General features: G+C 49.3%; 1 protein-coding gene across 1 annotated transcript; it reads left to right on the top strand.

The window, feature by feature from the left end:
* The first annotated feature begins 3,618 nt into the window (after positions 1 to 3,618).
* Positions 3,619 to 13,136, top strand: UTP11 (UTP11 small subunit processome component). Its single transcript, XM_004425983.3, has 8 exons — positions 3,619 to 3,773; positions 6,952 to 7,013; positions 8,206 to 8,308; positions 8,674 to 8,787; positions 9,511 to 9,604; positions 9,705 to 9,835; positions 11,653 to 11,763; positions 12,479 to 13,136. The coding sequence occupies exons 1-8, from the start codon at positions 3,711 to 3,713 to the stop codon at positions 12,560 to 12,562; spliced, it is 762 nt and encodes a 253-aa protein (XP_004426040.1). The 5' UTR covers positions 3,619 to 3,710; the 3' UTR covers positions 12,563 to 13,136.
* Positions 13,137 to 25,484: the final 12,348 nt, after the last annotated feature.

Below are 25,484 nucleotides of genomic sequence, written 5' to 3'. Positions count from 1 at the left end.
CTACTCCAATGTCTGGTACATAACGAATATCTGATGAATGAATGAATAGCAGGCACTACTTTAGTTTGGACCCCCACACCCCAGTTTGGACCACAGGCACCCACTATCTGGAGTCCAGGGAGTGAGCAGCCATCCTGTGAGCAGGCCCTTCCTCTGGGGACTCCTAGCCCTGGGAAGTGCAGGGAAGACTCTGTCTGGTTGGAGTAGATGGCAAGAAGGGGTCCGCTCTGGGGTGAGGGGAGGGCAAAGGTGAGCAGCCTTCAGAAAGAGAGGGGTTATGAGTGAGCAAGGAAGGTGCTGGACCAAAGTAGAGTTAGGGTCTCTGGTTTTTACTCACAGCTTAAATCTGCTGAACAGCCTTAGTAAGAGCCAATTATTTCCTGAATTCTTACTTTGCACCAGTCCCTGTCTAAGCACTTTACATATATTAATGCACTTGATTATCCAATGACTTTATGAAATATGTATTTTTAATCCCCATTTTAAGGATGAGAAAATGGAGGCACACAGAGAGAAAGTAACTGGCCAAGGGTGACAGCTAATAATGGCAAAGCCTAGATTCAAATCCAGACAAACAAATGTCAAAGCTCCTTAGGCCAAAAAAAGAGCTTAACCATTATGCTCTACAGCCTCTGTAGTCAGTTCACCTCTTTAAGCTTCAGTCTCCTCATCTGTTAAGAGTGGTTGACCCCTTGGGCCAGCCCTGGTGGCCTAGTGGTTAAGTTCGGCACACTCCACTTCTGCGGCCCGGGTTCGGTTCCTGGGTGTGGACTTAACACCACTCATCTGTCAGTGGCCGTGCTGTGGTGGCGACCCACATACAAAAAGAGGAAGATCGGCAACAGATGTTAGCTCATGGTGAATCTTCTTTAGCAGGAAAAAAAAAAAAAAAAGAAAGAAAATAATCAAAGTGAACAGAAGTGAGGACAATTATGATTAAAAAAAAAAAAGGGTGGTGGACTCCTGTCTCCCAGCATTCTTGTGAGGACTGATGAGAGCACACAGTAGGTATTCAACACGTGGGACTCTCCCTCCCTACCTCCCCCCTTTCAGGGTCAAGTGTTAAGCTTCTGCTATTGCACTTGGAGTCTGGAGGCCAGAGAAAGTTAGGAGATCTCTGATGTGGCCCAGCGTGGGGGAGGGAGACTGGTGTAGGGCAGGGCCTGTGTCTTTAGCTCCCCAGTGGGCTCACATTTCCCTGCTTGCTCTATTTCCGTTGACCCCAGAGGACGTGCCCCAGAGAGGTCTAGGGATCAGCCACATGGACTCCCTGTTCCTGTTCCCTGTCACTCCTCCCCCCTCTCCAGGAACAGGTGTGTCTGAGGCGGGGCTGGAAGCAAAGACTGAGTGCTGGATGACTGGCCTTGAGTAAGTGGGATCTGATTATCCCTTCACCCACCAGGAGGTCCCCATACACCCTTCCTTAGCTTGTGGTGGAAGGGGGCTTCCAACTGTTCTCTCACCTCAAAAGGGTTTTCAAAAGGAGGCCCTGGGTGACAACTCACAGGCCTCTCATGGTTTCCTCTGGGTGCTGAATCACTCTCCGATGCTTGTAACCACAAGCCCTCCTTCCTCCAGTGTGAAAACTTCCTTCCTTCTCTGGGTATATTGCTCACTCTTACCCGTTGGGCTGCCTAGAGCCCCTGCAGGCCTCATGGCTTAGCAGATTCCCACTTTCAGATTGCCCAGAAACACTTTCATCGTGATCCCAAGTCTGGCAATGAGTTTGTGGGCACAGAGGATGCAATAAGTGACTTCTACAGCATGAGTGTGGGAGGTAGAAGGAGAACTCACATGTGGTTAAATGCCAACTACATGCAGGGCACTGTGCTAAGTGCTAGTTCTTACCTCCTTCAGGCCTCACAAAAGCCATAGGAGGTGGTGGTCATTATTATCACCATTTTACAGAGTAGGACACAAGGCTCAGAGAGTTTGACAATGTGGCCCCAAATCACAAGCTGATAGGTGGTTGGTGTGCAATTTAAATCCAGGGCTGACTCCAACGTCCCGCCCTCCAGTGTGCAGAGCTGCCTTCTCCTGGGTATGCCCTTACTCAATGCTTTCCTCAGGGAAAGTGGCAAGAGTGACTGGGGCTGCCACCTGGTCACCCTGCTTGATGGCTGGGCTTCTTAATCCAGATGAGGCTGGAAAGGTGGGCATGGGCCAGATCATGAAAGGTCTTATCTTTCAATGGTTAAGTGACAAATGAGATGGAATTTTGTTAATGCATGTGGCCCTAGTCGGGCTGGGCTCAGACTCAGAAGCTGGAAAAAACTTTTTTTTTTTTTTAATAATTTTATTTATTTATTTTTTCCCCCAAAGCCCCAGTAGATAGCTCTATGTCATAGCTGCACATCCTTCTAGTTGCTGTATGTGGGACCCGGCCTCAGCATGGCTGGAGAAGCAGTGTGTCAGTGCGCGCCCGGGATCTGAACCCGGGCCGCCAGCAGCGGAGCGCACGCACCCAACCAAGCCACGGGGCCGGCCCCTGGAAAAAACTTTTCACATGGCAGATCTCAGCTACTTTTGTGCCTACTTGTCTCCTGGACTGGCACCTCTGGGGAATGAGGAGAGAATTTCCCCAGAGCTCATCAGCTGGAGTAGTGGGCCCTATCATGAGAAACGGGTGCAACTGCAGAACTTGCTGAAGGTTAGTTTCACGTGGTGGAAAAGAAACCAAATGCCTCTGGAATGCTCTTCTGTGCTCAACCTTCTCTCTATCCTTAGAGGTAGGTTTAGTAATAAAAAAAATAATAGCTCCAATTGATTGTGAACTTGCTAAGGGGTGAACGCAGCATTAGGCACTTCAAATATATTATTTCATTTAGTCCTCACAACAATCCTGTGGGTATAGTATTATCATTACCTCCATTTTACAGACGGGGAGACCGAGGCTCAGCAAAGCTCACTGCCTTGGCTGGTAGCAGTTAGGATGGTAACACACCTCCATGTTTCTTGGTCCTAATCATTACATTATACTGTCTCTGACACTCAGTCTGTCAGTCAGCCATTCCCTTGAGGGTGTGAGGGACAGAAGTTTATAACTTCACAGATGTTAAGTCATGATATGACTCTTCCATTCAACTGTGGGGCCCCTTGATGGCCCTATGAGGCAAGCAGTGCATGCTATTATCCTCTTTTTATGGATGAGAAAAACGATGCGCATGAAAGTCAAGTGACCTGTCAAAAGTCACACAGCCAGCAAGTGGTAGAGCCAGATATGGTTTCAAGGTCTCTTGCCTCTCCACAGAGTGCTTTCTGGTACACTGTAAAATTCCCATGGCTCTTAGGTTTAAAGGCGCCTCGTCAACGCGGCAAGGGCAGTGCCGTAGGTGACTGCGCATGCGCACAAACCAACCCCCAGCTCAGCCTAACAGCAGCGCCAGCCACGTGTGCCCAGGTGCCAACGCGGAGCCGAGCGCGAGGGCGAGGTCTCAATACGTGGGCAAGCTCTGACGAATAAGACCCGGTTCTTGTAAAGTCACGAGACTAGACCTAGGGAACTACACTTCCCAGAAGCAGCCGGTGGTGGCCGCCTTTGCTAGAGGGCGTATTTCCGGAGAAGTAGGCGCCGGATAGGCTGTGGCGAGGAAGTGGGCGGTTCTAAGCATCTGGCGGCTTGGCCTGTTTCCGGTAGGATCAGTGGACGCGGCGGCTGAGACCGTGCGGAACTGGCGTTGTCTACTGAGCTTGTCCGGCCGTGAGCAGAGATGGCGGCGGCTTTTCGGAAGGCAGCTAAGTCCCGGCAGCGGGAACACCGAGAGCGAAGCCAGGTAGGACCGCACAGGCCCCACGAACGCTGGCCGGGGGCCCCGTGTACTGCTCTCGCCCCAACTCCCTCGCCACCTTCGGGTCCTGGTCTCTCTCCTACGTAGATGCTGCATGTAAATAAATGCAAATATATGCTAGTGACGCCGGCGTCGCTGGGGCGGAGCCTCGCGGCGCGGGGAGGAGGGGGTTTTTCTAGGAAGAGTACGGGCTGCTCCCCATTCCTTGGCGATAATCAAAGCTCTGTTGCAAGGTTTCAGAGATGTAATTACATGAGATATTGTGTAGAGTGCTTGATCTTCTCTAAGGAAGTGAGGTCAAAGCTCACACAGCCAGTAAGTGCGCCGGCTGGCGTTGGAACCCACATCTAATGATGCTCAGCTCGGCCTGCTGCGTATGGGGGCTGTGAGCGCAGAGATTGGTGTTATTAAGCTGGTGTCATCACTGCATGTGGGCTTTGTAGTCCATGAAGATCTACCACGTACGCTTCCTTTTTATGTCTCACCCTGTAATGTTGGTGTTTTCTGTCCCCATTATACAGATGAGTAAACTGAGGTCCAGAGAGCAAAAGTGACTTGCCCAGTCAGAAACAACAAATCCAGGCAGAATAAACAGTTGTAGGACTTCTATGGAAGATGTGTCTGGTGGGGAAGTTGAGTAGAAATTCGTTTCAGATATGCGGAATCAATTGATCCATTCCGCTGCTCTCAGGAATCCCATCATATCCAATTCGGAAAGGCCCTTAGAGATATCTGGTCCAATTTCATTTTACAGATGGGGAAGAGAGGGAGAAGGATGTGTCTAAATATGTGTCACTGACGAATGGGATAGAACTAAGGCCTCTTAACCACAGTTCAGTCTACCTGCTTCATAGCATTTATCAGACATTTATTGTGCACTTGCTGTGTGCTCAGTGGTGTGCTGGGAGCAATAGTGTAATTTGCCACCCGATTTGGGAGGCTATGTGTGGACCTATCTAAAAGTAATAATAGCTAGAAGTGCTTACTGTGTGCCAGAGCCAAAGTGCAAAATGCTTTACTCTCAATGTCTCGTTTAACTTTCAACAGTGTGTGGAAGTGGGTGCTATTATTTTCTCACATTTTCAAATGGGGAAACTAAGGCACTGTTAGGTTAAGTAAATTGTCCAAGGACATACAGCTACTATAGCTGGCAGGTGGGGAAGGCAAGAGTCAGACCAAGCGTTTTGAATCCACGACTACTAAAAGATGAATAACGAGGCAACTTTATAAGAGATCGCACGTAAAAAATGCCAAATGAGGAACTTGAGTGGGAAGAGTAGAGATGATGGGAGAAAGTGTTACGGTGAAACTTGCTGGACTTGGAAGGCAGTGATAATACCTGACACGTTTTGAGTACTTACTATATGCTAGGCACAGCCCTACATGCTTTGCAAGGATTATCTCATGTAATCCTATAGCATCCCTGTGAGGTGGACGTGATCCTCGTTTTACGAACGAGGAATCTGATGCTTAAAGAGATTGAATACTGTGTCCAAGGTGACAGTGGTAAGTAGTTGATTTGGATTAGCAGAGAAGAGAGAGGGCTTTCAGAGCTGGCCGTGAGCATGACACGGCCATATCTGAGTAGGAATCTTCATAGGAGAGGTGAGGAGAAGGCCATGCTGGAAAGATGGGTAAACACAACAACAAGAGTGTTCCTGCTTTGGGTAGAGTTTGGCCTTTGTCCAATAGGTCCTTCACTGAGGCAGCAGGGGAGCTACTGAAGATATTTTGTGTGGAGGGGGTGTGTGTAATTATGTGAACTATTCCAGATGCAGTGCCAGGATTCCTTCTGTAACGCAGATGTGCATTCAAATGGATGTGACAGATTTCAAGATTTCTGCCTTGTATTGTTGCTCTTTGGACCCTTGAGTTTTCTTTCGCCACTCTCTGTCAACCTCCCTTTGTCTGCTATAATTAAAATAATTATCAGAGAGATTTTGGGTGTTATTTTAAATATTGAGTTATTTATTGCATCACATTTTATCACAGGATAAGATGAGAAAGATGACTGTTAAAAATCCCATCCAAATTATTATACAGGTTTAAACAGTAGAGAAGTATATGTACTTCCTCAAACATGGAGATTATTCAGAGAAGAGGATGCAGTCTAGTGGGATGGAGAAGAGCACAGACTGTGGCCCCAGATAGAATGCGTTCTAGTTCTGGCTTTGCTACTTACTAGTTCCATGTTCTTGGGCAAGTCGTTCTCTAAACCTCATTCCTCTTCTGGAAAATTGGGATAACGATAGTGTCTGCTTTACCTACTTTCCATGATTGTTGTGAGGATTAAATGAGATTGGGTGTAATGAGCATAGCAGATTGCTTTGTAACAGAGTAAGTGCTTGAAAAGTGTGGCCTATTATGATGATGTAGGCAAAAGCATCTAGCACTGACATATATTAAGTGCACAACAAACAATAGCTTGTAGAAGGATGATACCAAGATTTAATCCTGTACCTTCCTTGCTATCCGAGTTCTGTGTTAGAGCAAGTATTTTCTGTCATACTTGGTTTTCTCTCATACTTTGTACCAAAGGTACAGTAATAACAGTAAACACATGCTGGCCACTTGCTATGTGCCAAGCTGTGTGCAGGCACCACCACTTACAGAGGTGCATTTAATCCTCACGATAACCATGCCAAGTAGGTGCCTTATTCTCATTTTACAGTTAGGAAGCAGCGGCTCAGAGAAGTTAAGTGACTTGCCCAAGGTCACAGATTGTTAAGAGGTAAAGCTTGGATTTGAACCCAGTTCCCCAGGCTCTAAATTTAGCTCCCTTACCACAGTTGCCTCCCTGTTACTATGTTTTCCCTCCATAGTATTTTATAAACCCTTGGATTAAGTCTGTAGTAATTTTAGTACAACTGGCAACTGCTTGCTTAGTGCCGAGTCATTGTTGCCTCTCTCTGTCCTTAATAGGCCAAGAAACCTACTATGGCAGCGCTTGTGACCTCCCTGGCGCGTGCATGCGTGGTCCCTCTGATCCTCTGGGGGCAGAGCCCGGTTGGGGGAGGGGCGGGAACAGGGTAGCCAGTTGGCTCCAAGGACACGGATTTGCTGAGCACTCCAGAGACTCTTGTTCCCAAGTCAGGTGTCATGTTGATTTGGGTATGTGTTTGCTGAGGAAACTAAGCACTTTTTTTACTCTTCTGTCTTCTAGCCCGGCTTTCGAAAACATCTGGGCCTGCTGGAGAAAAAGAAAGATTACAAACTTCGTGCAGAGTGAGTTCAGTCTTTCTGGGAGAAATGCTGCCAAGAAAGCTTACAACCTCCCTGCACTGCAGCTGAATTGCTTGAGTGTCCACCAGGGGATAATTTCCTGCCATTGATAAGAGGCCAGAGCTCTGGCAGCCTGTCATACACTTCTGTGACCCTAAGCTTCTCTCTTTGTTTAGACAGAGTGTTATTTATGTAACTGTAGTTGCATTGTGAGTTTTTTAATTATGTTGCTCCAGATCATTTTCTCCCAGTGGCTTTGATTTGCCCTTGCCTTGGTGTTTGAGCCAAAAGCTGGATCTTTTTTCTCTCCCTTTTCTCAAAGTGCACGATACAATGTAGAATTCCTGTTGTTGAGTCTCTTACATCACCATGTGTGTGGTGTGGAATGAAGAGATGTGAAAGATGGATTCATGAGACTGAGCGTGGGTGATGATGACCTCTGAAAACGTTGTATAAAACAATTATCCCCATTCTTCTTCTTTAGCACTTTATTTGCAAAATACTTTATAATTATTTGTTAGCCATGCGTGTCAGCTGACGTCCTTTTTATGCTTCTGGAACAGAGGGCGATGGATTAAGTGGATTGCTCTGGGTCCCAGAGTTTTTAAGGCTAACAATAATTGAGTGCTGTTATTGGGCCAGGCAGTGTTCTAGGAGATTTACAATTTTTACACTCATTTATTCCTCCCAACAAGCTTCTGGGATACTATTATTATCATACCCATTTTACAGATTAAATTGGGATACAGAGTGGTTAACTAACTTATCCAAGATTACTCAGCCAGAAGTGGCAGAGTCAAGGTTTGGACCCAGACAGTCCGACTCTGGAGTCCACGATTCTAGTCACTATGCTACACTGCACTGTGTAGTTTCTGAATCTTACGTGGTCACTTGGTGCCCACGCTTGCATCAGAAGCCTGTCTAAGGAGTTTTAATTGTGCTTTGTTTGGTCTCTTCCTGTAATGATATACATGGCACTAAAACATGAGATAGGGACAGTTACTTTCAGGTGGGTTTGGGATAGGAGAGGGCCTGCAGAGACAGGGGCTCCACATCAGTGACGGGAGCACATCTAGTCATTGCTTCAGCTTGTCTGAGTTTCGTTTTTTGTGAACTCTAAATGCTTGTGAAGTTGGCTCGTCGTGAGATTTTTTTTTTCTTTTTTGCTATGCACCTTGTTTCACCTCCTTTTTAGTGACTACCGGAAAAAGCAAGAATACCTCAGAACTCTCCGGAAGAAGGCTCTTGAAAAAAATCCAGATGAATTCTACTATAAAATGACCCGGGTTAAACTCCAGGTGGGTGCCTAATGGATCAGTTGGTGTTTTGAGTTCCAGCTCAGGAAGGAAAATGAGGATCGGAGAGGAGATGGAGAGAGCGGATCCTTGGGCTTTATTTAGCCCTTCTCTGCTTGGTCCAGGTGCTCTCGGTCAGTATCGAAGGCAAAACGGCCCCTTCATGAGCAGCATGGCTTTCTGCCCCCGAGTCTGAGTTGTCTTTATGCCTGGAGCTGCTAGACTGAACATGCACCTTGGGGGCCTAGTGCGTTGGATTGCTGTTGCCTATGGCATTTCGTTGTCTTTGTTCCATCCACAAACTATGCCATCAGCTTACTAATAATTTTAATCTAACAGGGAATGTATCTTTTAAATTTGGATTTTAGGATGGAGTTCATGTTATTAAGGAGACTAAGGAAGAGGTAACTCCGGAACAGCTGAAACTGATGAGAACTCAGGATGTCAAATACATAGAAATGAAAAGGCTGGCAGAAGCTAAGGTAACGACTGAAATTCTTTGTGCTCATGTGTTTGTGTTGGTTAAGAAGAGAAATATAAATCCCCAATTTCAAGTTATAAATAGATTTCTTTTGGCATTTACAGTCTTAAAATATGCTTTTTTTTTTTTAAAGATTTGTTTTATTTATTTATTTTTCCCCCAAAGCCCCAGTAGATAGTTGTATGTCATAGCTGCACATCCTTCTAGTTGCTGTGTGTGGGACGCGGCCTCAGCATGGCTGGAGAAGCGGTGCGTCCGTGTGCGCCTGGGATCCGAACCCTAGGCCGCCAGCAGCGGAGTGCGCGCACTTAACCGCTAAGCCACGGGGCCGACCCATTAAAATATGCTTAATTGTGATAATGATTTAGAATTATAGTCAGCATGGTAGAGTGGAAAGAGTTCAAGTTTGGGAATGAGACAGACTTTGAATTCTGGCTCTGCCATTATTAGCCCCATGGTTATGGACAAATTAACTTCCCTGAGGCCGTTTCCTCATTTCTGTGTCAAAGGATTGTTGTAAGGATTGAGCTTTGCAGAACGCCTAGCCCAGTACCTGATGTGTGGTTGGTGCTCGATTAATTTTAGTGGTCCTTTCCTTTAAAAGAATGAAACAAATTCTTTGCTGGCTGGTGATAATGATGTGAAATAGTTTACACTTCTGCACATTTATTTCTGATAACCTAGAAGAACTCAATATAAAATGAGACCATGTTCTGTATTCTAGAAAATTGAAAGACTAAAATCAGAGCTCCATCTGCTGGATTTCCAGGGGAAGCAACAGAATAAGCATGTGTTCTTTTTTGACACCAAAAAGGAAGGTATGAAATGTTTGAAGGTTTCTGGGACAGTCCAGCATATTGGTCTCTGTTGTTTGGTGTTAGAGACAGACAGTGCCTTAAGGATTGTCTTGACTTTTAGTTGAACAGTTTGATATTGCAACTCACCTGCGAACAGCCCCGGAACTAGTCGACAGAGTCTTTAATAGACCCAGAATAGAGACCTTGCAGAAGGAGAAAGTGAAAGGAGTTACGCATCAGACTCGACTTAAGGTAATTTTCTCCGTTTTTCTTCAGGTCTGAGTTTAGGGGCATCGAGCTTCCTTTTTTTGGCCTCTGTATTTAATGTGATTCTTTGTGGAAAACTCTTTTAAGTTCTCTTAGAAAAGTGGAAGGAGGCTTTGACGATAGGGATGGAAGTGGAGGAGGGTTCCTTGGTTTCTCACATTGGAGGCTGTGTGGCACAGTGGTCAGGAGCTGAGGTGCTGGCCTTTACATCTGCCTTTGAATCCCAGCTCTGACCCTGGGCTTTGTGCGTTCAGTGCTTGAAGGGATGCCAGCAGTTTTAAAATGCAGAGAAAAGAGGGGACCCTGAAGATGAAGGGATGTGGTATCCTTTGATATCAAAAAGTCTTTCATATTGTGCATTTGTACCCTAAATTTCGTATTGTCTTTTCCTTATGGTGCTTTCCATTACTGTAACTGGGTTTGTGCAGAAGACATGCTTTTTCTCAAAGCCTTCTGGAGTTGAACTCTCACTTCTGACTGATTCATTTAAAAAAATGCTGTCAATGTGTTTCAAGCAGACAGCTGTTCTGTTTTGATTTGAATCATTTACACCGCATCAGCTTTGCTTCCAATGTTTAATTTCACAGCAGTTTCTCTAGCTCAGAGGCAGCTAAACTTGCTTTAGTAATATAAATACCCCTAATTAGTTTGACTATATTGGGTAATCCCATAAATTTGACAGTCTGTGCAATAAAGTGAAAACAAAAGCTGTCTGAAGCCACGGCTGTGAGACTGTGCTAGAAGTGGGGAATTGTTTCAGTCTGAGGCCCAGTAATATTCCCCTCTATGTAGATAACACTTCCAGCTGAGGAGCCGGATGACGAGTGTTCTTGTGATAGCCCTGTTTGTCAGTTAGTTGTGTTTTCAATTAGCTGTGTCACTGGCACTTCTCAGGTATTGTGGTAGTCCCTAAAGAGATGGGTGTTCCAAACTCCTGTGTAGAATAGTTCACCAACACACCTTTTGAAAAGATGGGAGGGTTGGGATCTTGCCATTTTTGTCTAGTAGTGTTGTTACTTTCGATTATTTTGTTTAAAGCAAAGTTATTTTTATTAAGAGACTGCTGATGGGTGGATTGCAAGGGAATTTTTAGTGTGTAACTTGGTGGGGTGGGGGGCAATCCATGAATGGGCTTTAGGAAGTCTGTGGACACCCTCTTCCCACGCTGAAATTTTGTGAAAATGGATATATATGTATGTACAAATTTGTACAAACGCATATGTATGTTTATTTCAAGAAAGAATTCAAAGTTTTTATCAATGTCTCAGAGGTTTATGATTCCCCATAGTTTAAGGACCACTGGTCTTAAGGAGTCATCAGCAGTGAGAATTCTCTGGTCAGCTTCTGCTGGAAGAGTCCTGCTCTCTTGAGTTCTGCAGTTCTCAGACACCAGCACATGGCAGGGGGGCCCTTCTATTCTTCTTTACCCGCTTTGTGTAGGGTTTCCAGTACTGGGTCATTCCTGCATCACCTTAGGTAACCGGGACGCTCACACAAAGGTTGAAGCAGCTTAATGTAGTAGTGGAAAGATTCCTGGGATCTGTGAGACTCTCGGGACAGTCCTGACTCTGCTCCAGGTGAACCGGGTGTCCCTGGGCAAGTCTCCAAGCTTCCGTTCGGCTCTAGGATGTGATGTTCCTAAAATGGACAACTTTATAATGTCTCGTTACGTTGATTCTGGAGTAAGGAGGGAATTGATGAAACCAGTTATGCATCTGGGCATAAGTGGATTAAGAAACAGTTTCTTATTTGTTTTTATCCTGTTAATTGTTTTATTGAAAATGCGTGTGTTTTTTCTGCAGCGGATAGCTAAAGAGAGGCAGAAGCAGTATAACTGCCTGACACAGCGGATTGAGCGCGAGAAGAAATTGTTCGTTATTGCACAGAAAATTCAAACACGCAAAGATCTTCTGGTGAGGAGAGAGAGCCGTAGGCTTTCGTTTTTTTTTTTTTCCTTCCTTGTAAAGGTCTTAACTGAGCCTGGATTTCATGTGTGTAAATCAACCCCTGTGAAAATGTCTGCTCCTCAGGGGCAGTGGTTTGAGCCAGTGTCTGTTACCCTGACAGTGTTGAGATGTTCCTTGATTAAGAAGCTAATAAGGGGCTTATTAGTCAGTGCTTTGGAACAGCAAAGGGTAGGATTGGGTAGCATATGAACTTTATAGCTTATGAGCAGCTATCTGTAACATTTAAAGAGGTTAACAAAACAGTGTGTGTCACTCATTGGTGTTTAAAAATAGACAACATCGTGTAGTTAAATAGCAGAGCTAAGGAATATAAGATGCCCCCTTCATATTATTATCATTCTTCTAAATGTCAAATTCTTCAGCTTTGCAGATCATTTAGGTCTGCCCTTCTCAACTGGGGTTCCATGAGAGAATAAGCCCTACAAAAAATGATTTGAATACTTTTCTCAGTTTTCCCAAGAACTTCTCCACAGCGAGGACCATTATAGATGCTCAGGGAGAAGTGGATTCATTGCATCGGGGATGCCTTAGAGTGAGGCTTTGCCTCTTGTGAACTTCGGGAGGGGCTGAATTTGGGGCTTTCAGAAAGGTAGTTGATTAACCTTCCTATTTTAAAAACCCTCTCTTACTCTTTACTGGTAACCTTTTTACTCTTTTTTAGGATAAAACTCGGAAGGTAAAGGTGAAGAAAGAAACAGTGAACTCCCCAGCTATTTACAAATTTCAGAGTCGTCGAAAACGTTGAAGTGTTACAGATAAGCCTTGTCATTCCGCACGGAAAAGAATTCTGTTTTTTTCCCCAGTAACTTCAAATTCCGTTAGTCTAGATGACCTGGTTTTCCTGTTTGTAACCAAAATTTTTTGTGGCTCTGACATTTGATATGAACAACGTTGAAGCCCCTTCCCCCGTCTTACTGTTTTTGGGTTGTGAAATCGGTCTTTTTTGTATATACTTACATTTTTTTCATTATGAAAGTTATATAATCTCATTACAGCAAATTTGGAAAATAAACGAGTTCATCGCTAGTCCCAGTACTTATTCAAGAACAACAAATAATGATCACGTACTTACACTGCTAGGAGCTAGGGCAGGGGAGGTGAACAGCTACTGTGAGCATTCTGGTTCCCTTCCTCCATTTCGTGAAGGTGTGCACTGGTTTTTGTGTTTTGTAGTTGTAATTATAGTAAACAATTTCATAGCCTACTTTTTTCACTTACTATTAAATCGTTAGCTCTTTTCCATTTTGTTACATCATTAAATTTTTAAAAAGTAATATATGCTCATAGTAAAAATTAAAATAAATATTGCTTTTAATGTTTGCATAGTGTTTCTTCCAGTGGATAGACTGATTTTACCCTCATCCATTCTTTCTTTATTGGATATTCAGGTGGTTTCATAAGGTAGCCAAGGAGGAATTTTTTTCTTTTCCACGTTACAGCTGCAGATAGAAACCTTTAGAACTAGGAACCCACAGGGGCACCTATTTATTGATGAAACTCAAATCAGAACAGACCTGGCTGTCTGTTCTTGCCCTCTGTGCTCCTGGCCGACTCCTGATTCCAGGGCTATTCCCAGGCTTGGTACAGGCCTTCACCCCGGAGATACAGACCTCAGAGTGTGTGCAGCGGCTTCCTTCTCTTCCCAGAGTCTCGCCCTTCCCTTACCTGCCCATATAGGGATAGGCTGAGCCCAGTCGGGACAGGACTGAGCATGCCTAGAGCAAATGTGGGAGGAGCAGGTTTCTGGGAGGCTTGCTGACACCTCACCCCTAGAGGGGGAACAGCTGTGCATGGATTTTAAAGATCAAAAAAAAAAAGTCATTAAAATTTAATAAGTTCCCATGACTGCTAGGTTCCTGTACAAAGCCTGAAGTGAAAGCCTTAGATATACTCCTCACCCTCAGGGTGTACCCTGTGGGATTCAGATCTGGGGGTCCTGGAAAATAGGAAGAAAGGCCAGAGGAATAGAAGCCAGCAGTTTTTCCTTCAGGAAGGAAGTGCTTCCCAGTCTGTGTGAATTCCCTTCTGAGGAGGGGCTGAGCTGAGTAGATGTTGATAGTCTTATGACATAGGCGTCTGGGGACTTGAGTCCCGAGCCAGAGAAGGGACTTGTCATGTGGGTGTTGGACAGACGAATGAACAGATCAAGCAGCAGTCTGTTTCAGGGACAGAACAGCCGATACTGCTCCTCTGATTCTCTCCCTTGCCCCTGCTGGGTAGGAAGGTGGGAGGAGCATGAGGAGTATACCTAAATGTCTTCTCCTGAAGCACACGCTCACACAAAGGTGCATACACTTCACGGGCTCTCACATCAATAGATGCACACGGCACGTACCCCTCAGCCCTCACAAACACAGGCGCGTGCACATCCAGATACCCTCTGGTACACGAGCACACCACCAGGGTTTCACATAGACAGATGATAACCACAAACATACCACCAGCATTTCATGTACACAGATGATACCCATGAGCACACAACCAGGGTTTCATTTACACAGATGATAGCCATGAACACGCCACCAGGGTTTCACATACTCAGAGAATACCCACGAGCACGCCACCAGGGTTTCACGTACACAGATGATACCCACACGAGTCCTCACATGATATCTAGGTACACAGTGATGCTTGAAGAGGCTTCTGCACAGGCCAGGCCACATGGAGCAGGAAAGACCATCCTCTTGGAATTCCAGGCTGGAGGTAATCAGAACTATGAGGGGATACAGCTAGGGGTCTTGAATTGCTGTTAAACTGAGGGCTGTCTCTGAGGCCCAAGGTTTCTAAGGGAAGAGATTGGCTGCCCCTTGTGATTAACCCAAGACAGAGGCTCCAGCCTCATGGGTCCCGAAAATAGGCCAGGTCTTTGAAGCTTTGGTGCTCAGTGGGGCCTCAGGCTCCTGGCTCATTGCTTGGGAAGGGGACAGACTATTGCTTCCTTATGATCCACCCCTCCATGCCCCGCAGGTGGTTAGGGCTCTTGGTGGCAGCCTGCTCTGGCTGTGCCAGGGGAATGCGGGCAGCCTATGGAGGTGGAGCGTTTCTCTGAGTCAGAACTCATGTGGTTCAGGTCTCCTGTACAAAGCAATACCCTAAAGCAGCAGCTACGTGGACGACGTGGATCCCCCAGGTCTCTCCAGCAGAGAACCAACCAGCCCGGTTCAGTCATAGTCCTTTGCCACCTCTTAGGGCCCTTCTGATGGAAGCAGGCGAGTGTCAAGCCCTAGCTTTATTCTTGAATAAAATCTTGTGACTCCAAAGGGAACTGATTTCTGGCAACAGGGTGGGAAAGGGCCCAGTAGGTGGAGCTGCTGCCCCTTCACTGGGGTTGGTTCTCAGGGTGCTGGTGTCCACCTGCCTAGCACACTTTGCTTCTGCTGAAAGCATCCTGTACTCCGTAGGTGCTTAGCAGGTATTTGTCTATTGGATTTAATGCATAGGGGAGAGCTCTTGTGAAAAATGACTTTCCTCATCTCCACTCGCCCAGCTTGAGATTAGTGGCCCTGAGACAAGGACTGTGCAGGAAGGGGCTTTCCCCTCACATTTCTAGTGGAGACCATGGAGGAAGCATGTCTTGGAGTCCCAGGGTGTCCAGAAGGTGGACGTGGTAGGGGGCTCCCCACGTACAGTTTCGAGTGTTTATAGCCTGCTGTCTCTCCCCATGCTGGTTGTGGGACAGTGAACAATTAGAGCTGCGCACCCTCTGGGGAAGGCAGCCAGCAGACGCAGACTCACTCTGCCTACCTGTGGAGGCCGGTGAGGCCAGGGCCTGTTGGGACTTGAAAGAGTGAGGCAAGTGGGTGTATGGTTCTGGCCGCCCTCTCTCAAGCTCTCCCAGCACATCAGTTCACAGAGCCTCACGCACAGGGTGTTAGGGAAGGGCGGGCCGAAGCTTGGGTGGGAATCCTGGCCCAGAGCCTCAGGTGAGTGGAAGAATTGGGGGTGGACCTGAAATACCGAGTTCGGGTTTCTTGGACTTGTACAGCTGCCTTCTGAGGTCAGAGGGGGCACTCTCTCTTGCCAGCCAGGTCACGGGGGCTCCCGGCTGGCAGGGCTCTCACCCACCTCCATGGGTCTGTCTCAGCAGAAAGTGCAGGGAAGGTTCAGAGCGAAGCTATGAAACTACTACCAGGGGCAGGGTAGCCTTTCTCAAGTCCGCTTAGAGGTAGGAGGCTCAAGTGGCTGCCCAGGTCCTGCTTCTGCTTGTTCTCCTCTCCTAAACTGCTCTGGTCAGAGGGAAAACATCCCTCCTGCTTCTTCAGACTCCCTGTAAGGAATCTCCTTGTTCCTTATTCCTGGATCCATCATCATCACATTGGGAAGTGCTGTCTCATCTGTCTCTCTCCTAACCAGTTTGTACCTAGTTCTCTCTGTCCAGTCTTGTCTGCTTCACTGGATGGCCCTAGTAATGGCAATGGCCATTTCCTCTCTCATGTGAGGGGAGCAAATGGCTTGGTGCCGGGGCAGTGGTACAGTCCTGAGCCCTCTGCTTTGGCGGGGCAGTGGTAGAGGCTGGTCCAGAACAGAGACAAGGACCCAGCTATTTCTAGGCAAGAGGAGTTTATCTGGGGACTGCTGTGTTTGAGGTTGAGGGTGGGAAGGAAGCCCTTTCCTTTCCCCCTGTCGTCTGTCACCTGATGGCCATACTCAGATCACAAGTGTTAATGAAATTGTGGTGCCCTGGAGGCAGCTGGGCCGCCCCCCCCCCCCCAATCAGCCTGACTCATTTACAGCTTTCTCCCAGTTACCCCAAAGGCTTCTCTCTGAGGTGACAAATGTGGGGGGTTGGTTTCAGGTTTCATGTTTTCACATTACTGGGTGGAAAAAAAAAACCTTTCCAAACCAAAAAACCAGCTTCTACAGCAGAAACAACGTGTCCCGAGAGCACTGAAAATTTCCCCATCCTCTTTCCTCAGCGGCTCAGCACAGAGACCGGAGATGGAGGGGTTAAGAGGAGGGGGTTGGAGCCAGGCTGAGCAGAGTGTCGGGGCAGCCCCTCTGGAGGTGGCGGCACTTGCCTTCCTGCTCGAAGGCAGGGGAGGACTGCGGGGCCCTCTCGCTCTGGAGCCTGTGGTCTCCAGTGGCCAGCAGTGGATTGCCAGGGCGCTGGGACAGTCAGCTCAGGGTGGGCAGGGGCCAGGGAGGAAGCCCCTATCTCGCATCTCTAGCTAATTTGATCCCAGGAGGTCGGGGGCAAGTGTCCCTCCCTCAGAGTGGGCTCTTTAGGTGGAGTGGTAGGTGGGAAGATGCAGGGTCCATCTGGCACATGGAGACTGGGGGGTGCCACCCACTCCTGTTACTGGCTGGTAGTGTTATAAACCATCCCACCCCCTGACAGGGGCAGATGGCCCCCATGGCAGATGGAGACTAGGCCATCAGTGGCTGGATGAGCTTTCTAGACTCAGCCTGGCTTCCCTGGCTAATAAGACAATCCAGAGGGACAGTGACAGGGCTATGAGTGTGTGTGTGTGTGTGAGAGAGAGAGAGACAGAGTCTTGCCCTTGTTGGGCCATTCTGGGGGAGAAGTAAAGAAGGAACCCCAGATGGAGTCAGTGGATCATGGGGGCATACCTAAGTGTGCCATGTGGTGGTGGGGGGAGTTGCTCAGGGCCCTAACACTGCCCACCTGCCCAGGCTCCCGAAGCTGCCTGGTTAGTTCTCCAGTGAAGGGGATGGTCCCTGGGGTAGGAGTCTCCACGGCAGCTGGAGCCTGGTGGCCTTGATGCAGACCCCCTACCAGGTCCCTGGAGCTCAGGGCCTGGGCAGTGGCTCCTCCCAGAGGATGTGCCCGTTTATTATGTGCTTGGGCTCCCTTACTGCGCAGGCAGGCAGCGGCCTTCATTAGTGGAGGAGCTGGGGTCTGTTTTGGCTGCCTCATCAGCATCAGTGAACTGCGTCCCTGTGAGATTTGATACAATTTAATTAACCTAATTAAAAGCTCTGATTGCAGAGATGATTGGGGTAGCGCCAGCAGCGACTGCATATTTATAATGAGCTGCAAGGTGTGGGACCGCAGCCAAACGCCACGCATCCTAATGAGCGGGAGCCGGGAGCCAGGGAGCGGGAGAGGGAACGTTTATTTTTGGCAACAATGCCCAGTTCCTCCCTGCCAGAGAGTCAGAGACCCAGGGAGCAGGGATGGACCTGCCCACCCGGCTCTTCTGCGAAAGGTGGAAGCAGGAAGGTGTGCTCCCCACGAGATCTTGCACCTCTGGACGCCCACATGAACACACAATGCTCGTGTTTTCTGCTTGCAGAGTCGGGGGCTGGGACCCCAGCAATGCACTTTTCCTGTCTCTCTCCATCACTGGGAATCAGGGGCTGCCTTCTGAACCACGAGCCCTGGTCTGAGGTAACAGCTCCGCAGAACCACCTTGATTTCAAGACTTCCGCCTGGGCTGTTCTCTCAAACTTGCCAAGCAAGATCCGAGGCTGACAGGATTAGCTGAAAGGCTGGGTGGGGGTCAGAAAAGGGGTCTGAGTGTCCAGGAGACCCAGGTGAGGATCCGGGGCCTGGAGCACAGAGGAGAAATGAGAAGGAGAGATGAATCTCCAGCTCATCCTGGAGCCCCATTTCCTCGCTTTCTTCTGAGGACCCTGCCCAGAGAGGGCTACCTCCCCTGGACTCGCTTCTCTTCTCCCACTGCCTCTGTCTGGGAGTCTCGGTTTGTCTGACTCAGCGTTTCCGCTGTAAATCACATCTAATAATAACGAGAGTGAGAGCTGTGGCAGAGATGCTGTGGGTGAAGGGGGCACCAGTGAGGAGGGGCACACTGCCCAGGTGCAGAGGGGTGTCAAGCAGGGAGGGAGTCTAGCCTGGCAGGAATGGGGGGCTGGGCTCTGGAAGCCACTGTCAGAGGCCTTGGGGGGAAGAGGGTGGGAGCAGTCCTCCCCTCCCGACCCCCATCCCCGCTCAGAGCTTGTGTGGGTCATGAGCTCAGCCGGGCTGGCCCAGCCCCGCAGTGCTCTGAGTGCCGCTGGGACAAGATGAGATCTGTCCGCAGCCCACCTTGCAGAGCTGCCGCTGTTTAGTTCCCTTATCAATCTTCTCTGTGGGTTTAATCATCTCTCTGTCATCCCGCTGGGGCAGCCCTCCCCTTATCGGAGTCCCGGCTTTCCTCCAGTCCCCCTCCCCCAGATACAACCATCTTCCCGGACCTGACTTCCCTAGTAGGAGACAGAGGGTGGGCCACAATGGTTTTGCCCCAGGTTTAGTCTCAGTGGCGTGGGCGGGGTCCTTGTTTTTGCGAGGAGTAAGTAGCAATTAGGGGAGGGTAGAGGTGGTGCTGGCAGAGAATCTGTCTTATCTGTGTCCCCAAGATCTTTGGCTCCATTCCAGACTGCATAGGACAGGGGTCTAGAGGTTGGTCGTGAAGTCCTCTAGGCCAGATCCAGGAGATTCTTGTGTAGGTGCAGTAGTGGCCATCCCTTCCTTCATCCTCCCTCTGCCAGCCCCTTGGGAGCCGCGTCCACCCACAGCCGTTCATCCAGCCAGCGCTGGCCTCTTCCCCTGGGTGGGTCCTGTGGGGCCAGGCCCAGTGGAGCCTTGTGGGCTCAGGGGCCCGTGGGCAGGAACCACGAGCCCACAGCTTTGCGTGCATCTTGGGAAAGAGGGTGCCCAGGAGTCAATGGAGCCTGTGTTGTGGTCCAGGCTGGCAGCCAGGGCGCAAGGGGCTCTGGGTCCCATCCCAGTGCTGACGTGCAAGGTGACCTTCAGGGCAACTCTTCGGCCGTCTCTGCTTCATTCCCTTTCCCTCCAGAGCATTTGGGGAATGGGCAGGGAGGGGGTGGCATGGGATGGTATATGTGCCCCTTAAAGGGAACACGAGAAAGAGGTCCCTTCCTCTCCCTGCTTGCCATTCCCACCCAGGCACTTTCAGTGCAGATGGAAAGCCCGCTCCTTCCCATTTCTCAGAAGGGAATGGAAAGTCCCAAAGAGGGATAGGATTGGGCTGAGCATCACCCAGCTTGTCCTCAAGGTGGGGGCGGAGAGACCCTCTGAGAGGGTCCTCTCAGGAGGGGACCCCAGGTTCTGGGGGGGCATTGACTAGTCTTGGGCTGGAGGAGGCTTGTCCAGTTCAACCCAAGGCTGGGCTCTGTAGCACAATGGTGTGTTGATGAGGCTTTGGTCCTGGTCTCACATGACCCGACGGGGGTGGATGGACCGCACGTGGCTGAGCTGCCTGGGCTGACCTTTGGTCGCTGGCTAGGGAAGAGAGGAAGCCATGAAGCTCTCCTGCCCACTCAATGCCCTGGGCACCCTGCCACCCCTACCCCAGGAATCATCCTCTGGACACACACACTCTGTCTTCCCCTACCTTCTTCTTTTAGCTTTTCTCTTTGCTCCAATATGTGTGTGTGTGTATATTGTGTGTGAGAGTGTATGTCTGTGTGAGTGTGAGCAAGGAGACGCTCAGAGGATGGACAGTGAGAGAAGAAACCCCCCTTATGGGTTCTTTCCAATCAAAGATGAACCGAGTTTCTTCCATTGTGGGGACAACACGAGGGTAAGGCCAAAATGTACATGCGTGTGTGTCTATGCATGTGTTCATGGGCACGGTGGACACGTGTGTACACGTGGAGGGCAATGCCTCCTACCCTGCCTTGTCCTATGACCTATGTCCTCCTGTGGGAGGAGGTGACTTCTGGGGTCAGCATCTTCCAGCTCAGACTGGAGCCACACCACCCCTCTCTGGCACAGGGCCAGAGGGTCACTTTCAAAGGGCAAAAGGAGGACTTTTGGGGAGTTGTGTTAATTATTGTAATCAATTGAATTAACTAAAAATTACCATTCAGTGAGGAGGCAAGGCATGCACGTGTGCGCACACACACACAGTGAGAGTTATACACAGACAAGTGTACACAGAGGGAAAGCCGAGATACAGAGAGACAGGGATACACACACGGGCACATGATTCTCGAAGGCTGTTATCTGTTCTTCCTCTTCTTTCTCACCAAGATGCTAAGGTGGATGTAGCAAAGGGGGTTATCTCCAAAGAATCTTTCCCTTAAGTCCCCAGAGAGTGGGGGGCCAGGTCCTCTGAGGTGGGGCAAGCCAGGACAAATGACTTGATACAGCAGTTTAAAAGGGAGTCCACGTCCTGACTCTGTTACATAACTTTACAAATATTACGTGAAGATTTTTTAATGAGTTTTCCTTTGTTGGGAGCCCCATCCAATTTTTTCACTAGGGCTAGTCCACCCCAACACCCCCTTGGTGGCCCTTGGGAGTATGTGGAGGGAAGTCAAATTCCAAGACCTGGGATTAGTTGGGAGTAGGGGCTCAGATGCCGGCATAGGGAGGGCGTGGGTGAGAAGGGGACAGCAGGCCCCTCACTCATTCTCCGGGCGTCTCTCAAATTAACAGCTTTGAGTGGTTTGGCCCAGCAGTTTTCTGGATACTCCTCCCTCCCTCCCTCTGTTCCCTTTTTTGCACCCTCTCCCCCGATCTAGTCCTATTAATCCCATTGAATGCTGGGGCATATAGTACGGGAATGGTCCTTAGCAGTGAAGCAGAAAGGACAGAGCCTGGAGGGGATGGGGTGGAGGGACAGAGCCTGGGAAGGAGGCTGAGGCTGAGGTTGGCGTGGGGCACAGGGGGCTGTGGCTGAGGTCGGACCTGGGATTTGAAGTTGAGCTGAGTTGAGCATGGACTAAAGTGAGTTTGTTGGAGGTTGAGTTGGCAGGGCGTCTCTTTCAGCCTTGACAGGATTCTGAGAAGCCTATTTTTGGAGTCCAAGGCAGATGTTCTCCCCCATGAAGAGAATGTTTGGTGTCTGCTCTCCCCTTGGAGGGGCAGGACAGGTCCCCTCCCCCGTTCCCCTCAGCTGAGCAGAGTCATACATCACCAAGGGGCCGGGGCTCCCTAGATGTATTGCCCTAATACGTCGCTATAGCAACCCCACTCTAATCCTGCATTATTCTAATGTGGTCCCCCTCCCCACTGTGATGTATAGCTTGGGTCTCAGAGCTGCGAGGCCTCTTCTCTGGGTCTGCTCCAAGTACCCCAGGGATGGGTGGGTCAGAGGCCGGCTTGGCTTCCTCTGGTCCTGTCTTGCTTCTCCTCTCCCTGTGCGTGGGATCCTTTGTGGAGGTGGGGTCTGGCCCATCGGCCCACCCGCCTGCCTGCCCAGAGAGGGGAAGCGGCAGGCCATGTGTCCTGGCCCTGGCACACGAGCGCCTGACGCACCGACCCACGCCAGCCTGCCTGGCCTGGGGACCTGCGGCCTTGGGGTTGGGGGCCAGGGCAGGACAATGGCTGCATTCCGGCTGTCAGCCACAGGCCCCCATTGTTCCTGTGGACACTGCCTGCTTGAGGGCCTCCATTCTGGCCCTCACCCCGCATGGGGCGTAGGATGCTCCCTGGACCACTCCCCCGGGGACCATAGAGGGGTGATTCATGGGGTGGCCAGGGCATAGCAAGCCCCAGCTGTGCCCAGATTCTGGGGGGCAGGAGGGGGAGGCGACTGAGGGTTGTTTGTGTCAGGGGAGGTGGGGGGGTGGAATAGCCAGGGGGCTCAGGGCTGTGGACACTAACTACGTCATCTCCTACCCCTCCTCATGTGTGGGCCGGTGAGAGAGGCCCCATTGTCAGAGGGGCAGGCCCACCCAGGCTGGAAGGGAGGCAAGAATTGAGAAGGGCCACCCCAGAGCTGGGAGGACCCATAGACCACCCCTCACACTGCACTAGTGGGGACATTGAGGTCCAGAGAATGCAGGGACTTGCTCAAGGCCACATAGCTAGGGGACGACAAGCCTGGGTCCAGAGCATTCCCCAAATCTCCCTGGTGCTCAGATGCTCCTGCCATTTCTGGTAGAAAAACTGAGTTCCAGCGGTGATTTTCAGCCTTGGCAGAGGTCGTTCATGAGCTCCTTCCTCTCCCCCACTTCCTTTGAAATCCCTCTAGTTTAGGTCAGCACCTGGTATCCCTGGAATGAGAAATTAGAGCTAAAAGGAGTCCTAGGGCCATGCAGAGGCCACACGGACTACATCTTCTGTAGGCCCTGAAGAAATGAGTGGGGCATGGAGGTTCCCAGTGCTCTAACACACAAGATTCATAGATGCAACAATAGAATTCATTGTTTCCTCCCAAATGGTGACCTCATTTGGGCTCTCACATGCCTGCCCTACATGACTGAGAGGTAGGAAGAGAAGAGGCTAGTCCAGGAGTGTTTTAAGGACGGGGGACTGGTCTTATTTATCTCTGTGTTCCCACTGCTCAACATAGGGCCTGACTGTTAAGATGGATGATGGATGAGTGGATGGATGGTTGGTGGTTGGGTAGATGGATGGATGGATGGATGGGTGGTTTAAGAGTGGTTGAGGGGGCCGGCCCAGTGGCGCAAGCGGTTAAGTGCGCACGCTCCGCTGCAGCGGCCCAGGGTTCACTGGTTTGGATCCCCGATGTGCACCGACGCACCGCTTGGCAAGCCATGCTGTGGTGGCGTCCCATATAAAGTGGAGGAAGATGGGCATGGATGTTAGCACAGGGCCGGTCTTCCTCATCAAAAAGAGGAGGATTGGCAGATGTTAGCTCAGGGCCAGTCTTCCTCACAAAAAAAAAAAAAAGTGGTTGAGGGTTGCATGTATGAATGGATGAGTGGATGGGTGGGTTGATGGATGAATGAATGTTTGCATGGATGGGTGGGTGGGTTGATGAATGGATGCGTCCATGGATGTAGGAATGATGGATGGATCAATGAGGGAATGTCCATTTCATATATTGAGGTTCAGGGATGACAAATGACACAACTTGGGTCATACTAAGGATCAACAGTGGAGTGAGGCCTGGAGCCAGGTACCTGGGCCCCACCTTTGAGGCTGGGATGCCCTGGGTTTGGTGGTTAACCTCTGGGCAGGGTTGCAGTAGAACCAGGAGCCAGCAGAACCTGGGACCTGAAGGAATCTATAGTCAAATGAATCTCATAGTAGGTAGCTCCGTGTGGTCTAGGGGCCTTGACTCCGAGTTGAATCTTCTGGCTAGAGTCAAAGTGGAGAGGTGGGAGACCACTGGTGAAAGGGTCCTGAGCAGGGCAGGAAGAGGCAGGAAGGTTCAGGAAGGGGGAATGAGTGGGGTCTGAGGGTGCTGGTGCTGAGTGGCTTTGCCTGTTTGGGATCAGGCCCTGAGCCATGAGCCCCCGAGGCAAACCTCCACTCATTCTTCATGACCCAACTTAATGCTACTACCCTCTATGAGGCCTTCCCTGATCCTCTGGGTGCTGTCTCCCCAGAACCCAGCACAGAGCCTTAGCACTTAGAAGGGGTTCAGTGCACATTGTTGGGGGCATGGGGTTGCCAAAAAGAGGCAGAAGGGGGGAATACGTTGGAAGACTGCACTTGCCACTAATTTTCTGGGTTGTGTTGAGTCCCTCAACATCCTTGGGCCTCCATTTCCTCATCTGTGGACTGGGGATGGAGAGCTTGAACTTTTCTTTCCAGAATGGCTTTGAAAATGAAGAGAAATAATTCTGGGGGGAAAAAAAGCACTACACATTATTTTTCTGCACTGCTTCAGCCCAGCAATAATATAATAATATATATTGTATATATGAAATTAATTTTATAGCTAACATTTAACATGCACTTAGAATTTGCCAGGCTCTCTTCTAAGTGTTTATGTATGTCATCTCTCACCTAATCCTCACAGCAATCCTACCAGGCTGGTACTATCATTATCTTCTTTTGACAGATGAGGAAACTGAGGTATGGAGGTCGTAAGCATCTCGCCTAAGGGTGCATGGGTAGTAGGCGGTACAGCCAGGAGGAAAGCCTGGGCAGACACCCGGGCCCACATCTTAATCACTGTGTGTGGCTTCTCGGTACACAGTGCTCTGAATGGACGCATCAGGAGGGCTTCCTGACTTTGTTGATCCCAGGCAACTCCTCCAACTTCCTTGAGCCTCACGGGATTTACCTGATTGCTGGGTGGTGGAGAGGGAGGCAGATCCTAGCCAATTAGCTCCAATACCCTTGGTCCCCACTTCTCTCTCCAGCCCAGTCCTGAGTTCTGGAACCCCCTCTGCTTTGGGCACATACCCCAAGCACTGGACACTGCTGTTCACCCCAGCAGGGAATGTAAAAATAACACGGACTCGGGTGTTAGGAAAAATGAGTTTTATCCCAGGTTCTATCATTAACTAGTCTTGCTGCCTTGGACAGGTCACTAAAACTCTCTGGGCACCAGTTTCCTTATCTGCAAAATAGGAATAATTAATGTGAGATCATGAAAATAGAGCACAAAGTAAGTGCTGGATAAGTATTATGTCGGAGTCCCTTGGACAAAGTGGGGTCCGTAGTAGAAGTTCATTACATTTTGGTTTTCTTCCCCATTCACTTGTTTTCATGCAATGTCCTGCCCAGGCCCCACAATAAAACAGCTTTCATTCATTCATCACCTACTTATGCTAAGTGCTCTAAGTACATCATCCCACTTAATTCTCGAAATAGCTCTATGGGGGCCAGCCCTGTGGCTTGGTGGTTAAGTGCGCGCGCTGCGATGCTGGCGGCCCGGGTTCGGATCCCGGGTGCGCATCGAGGCACCACTTCTCCGTTCATCCTGAGGCCGAGTCCCACATACAGCAACTAGAAGGATGTGCAGCTACGACACACAACTATCCACTGGGGCTTTGGGGGGAAAAAATAAAATAAATAAAAAAAAAAAAAAAAA

This window comes from Ceratotherium simum, chromosome 22, assembly GCF_057802395.1.
Source record: "Ceratotherium simum simum isolate JZ-2026a chromosome 22, ASM5780239v1, whole genome shotgun sequence".
NCBI classification, from domain to species: domain Eukaryota; kingdom Metazoa; phylum Chordata; class Mammalia; order Perissodactyla; family Rhinocerotidae; genus Ceratotherium; species Ceratotherium simum.
This window is presented reverse-complemented; position numbering and strand designations above follow the sequence as displayed.

What these genes read in the sequence shown, in the direction of transcription:
- UTP11 (XM_004425983.3), top strand. Translation starts at nt 3,711, where the DNA reads ATGGCGGCGGCTTTTCGGAAGGCAGCTAAGTCCCGGCAGCGGGAACAC. An exon ending in TTTTGACACCAAAAAGGAAG is followed by an intron (nt 9,605 to 9,704) that starts GTATGAAATGTT and finishes CTTGACTTTTAG; the next exon opens with TTGAACAGTTTGATATTGCA. An exon ending in CGCATCAGACTCGACTTAAG is followed by an intron (nt 9,836 to 11,652) that starts GTAATTTTCTCC and finishes TTTTTTCTGCAG; the next exon opens with CGGATAGCTAAAGAGAGGCA.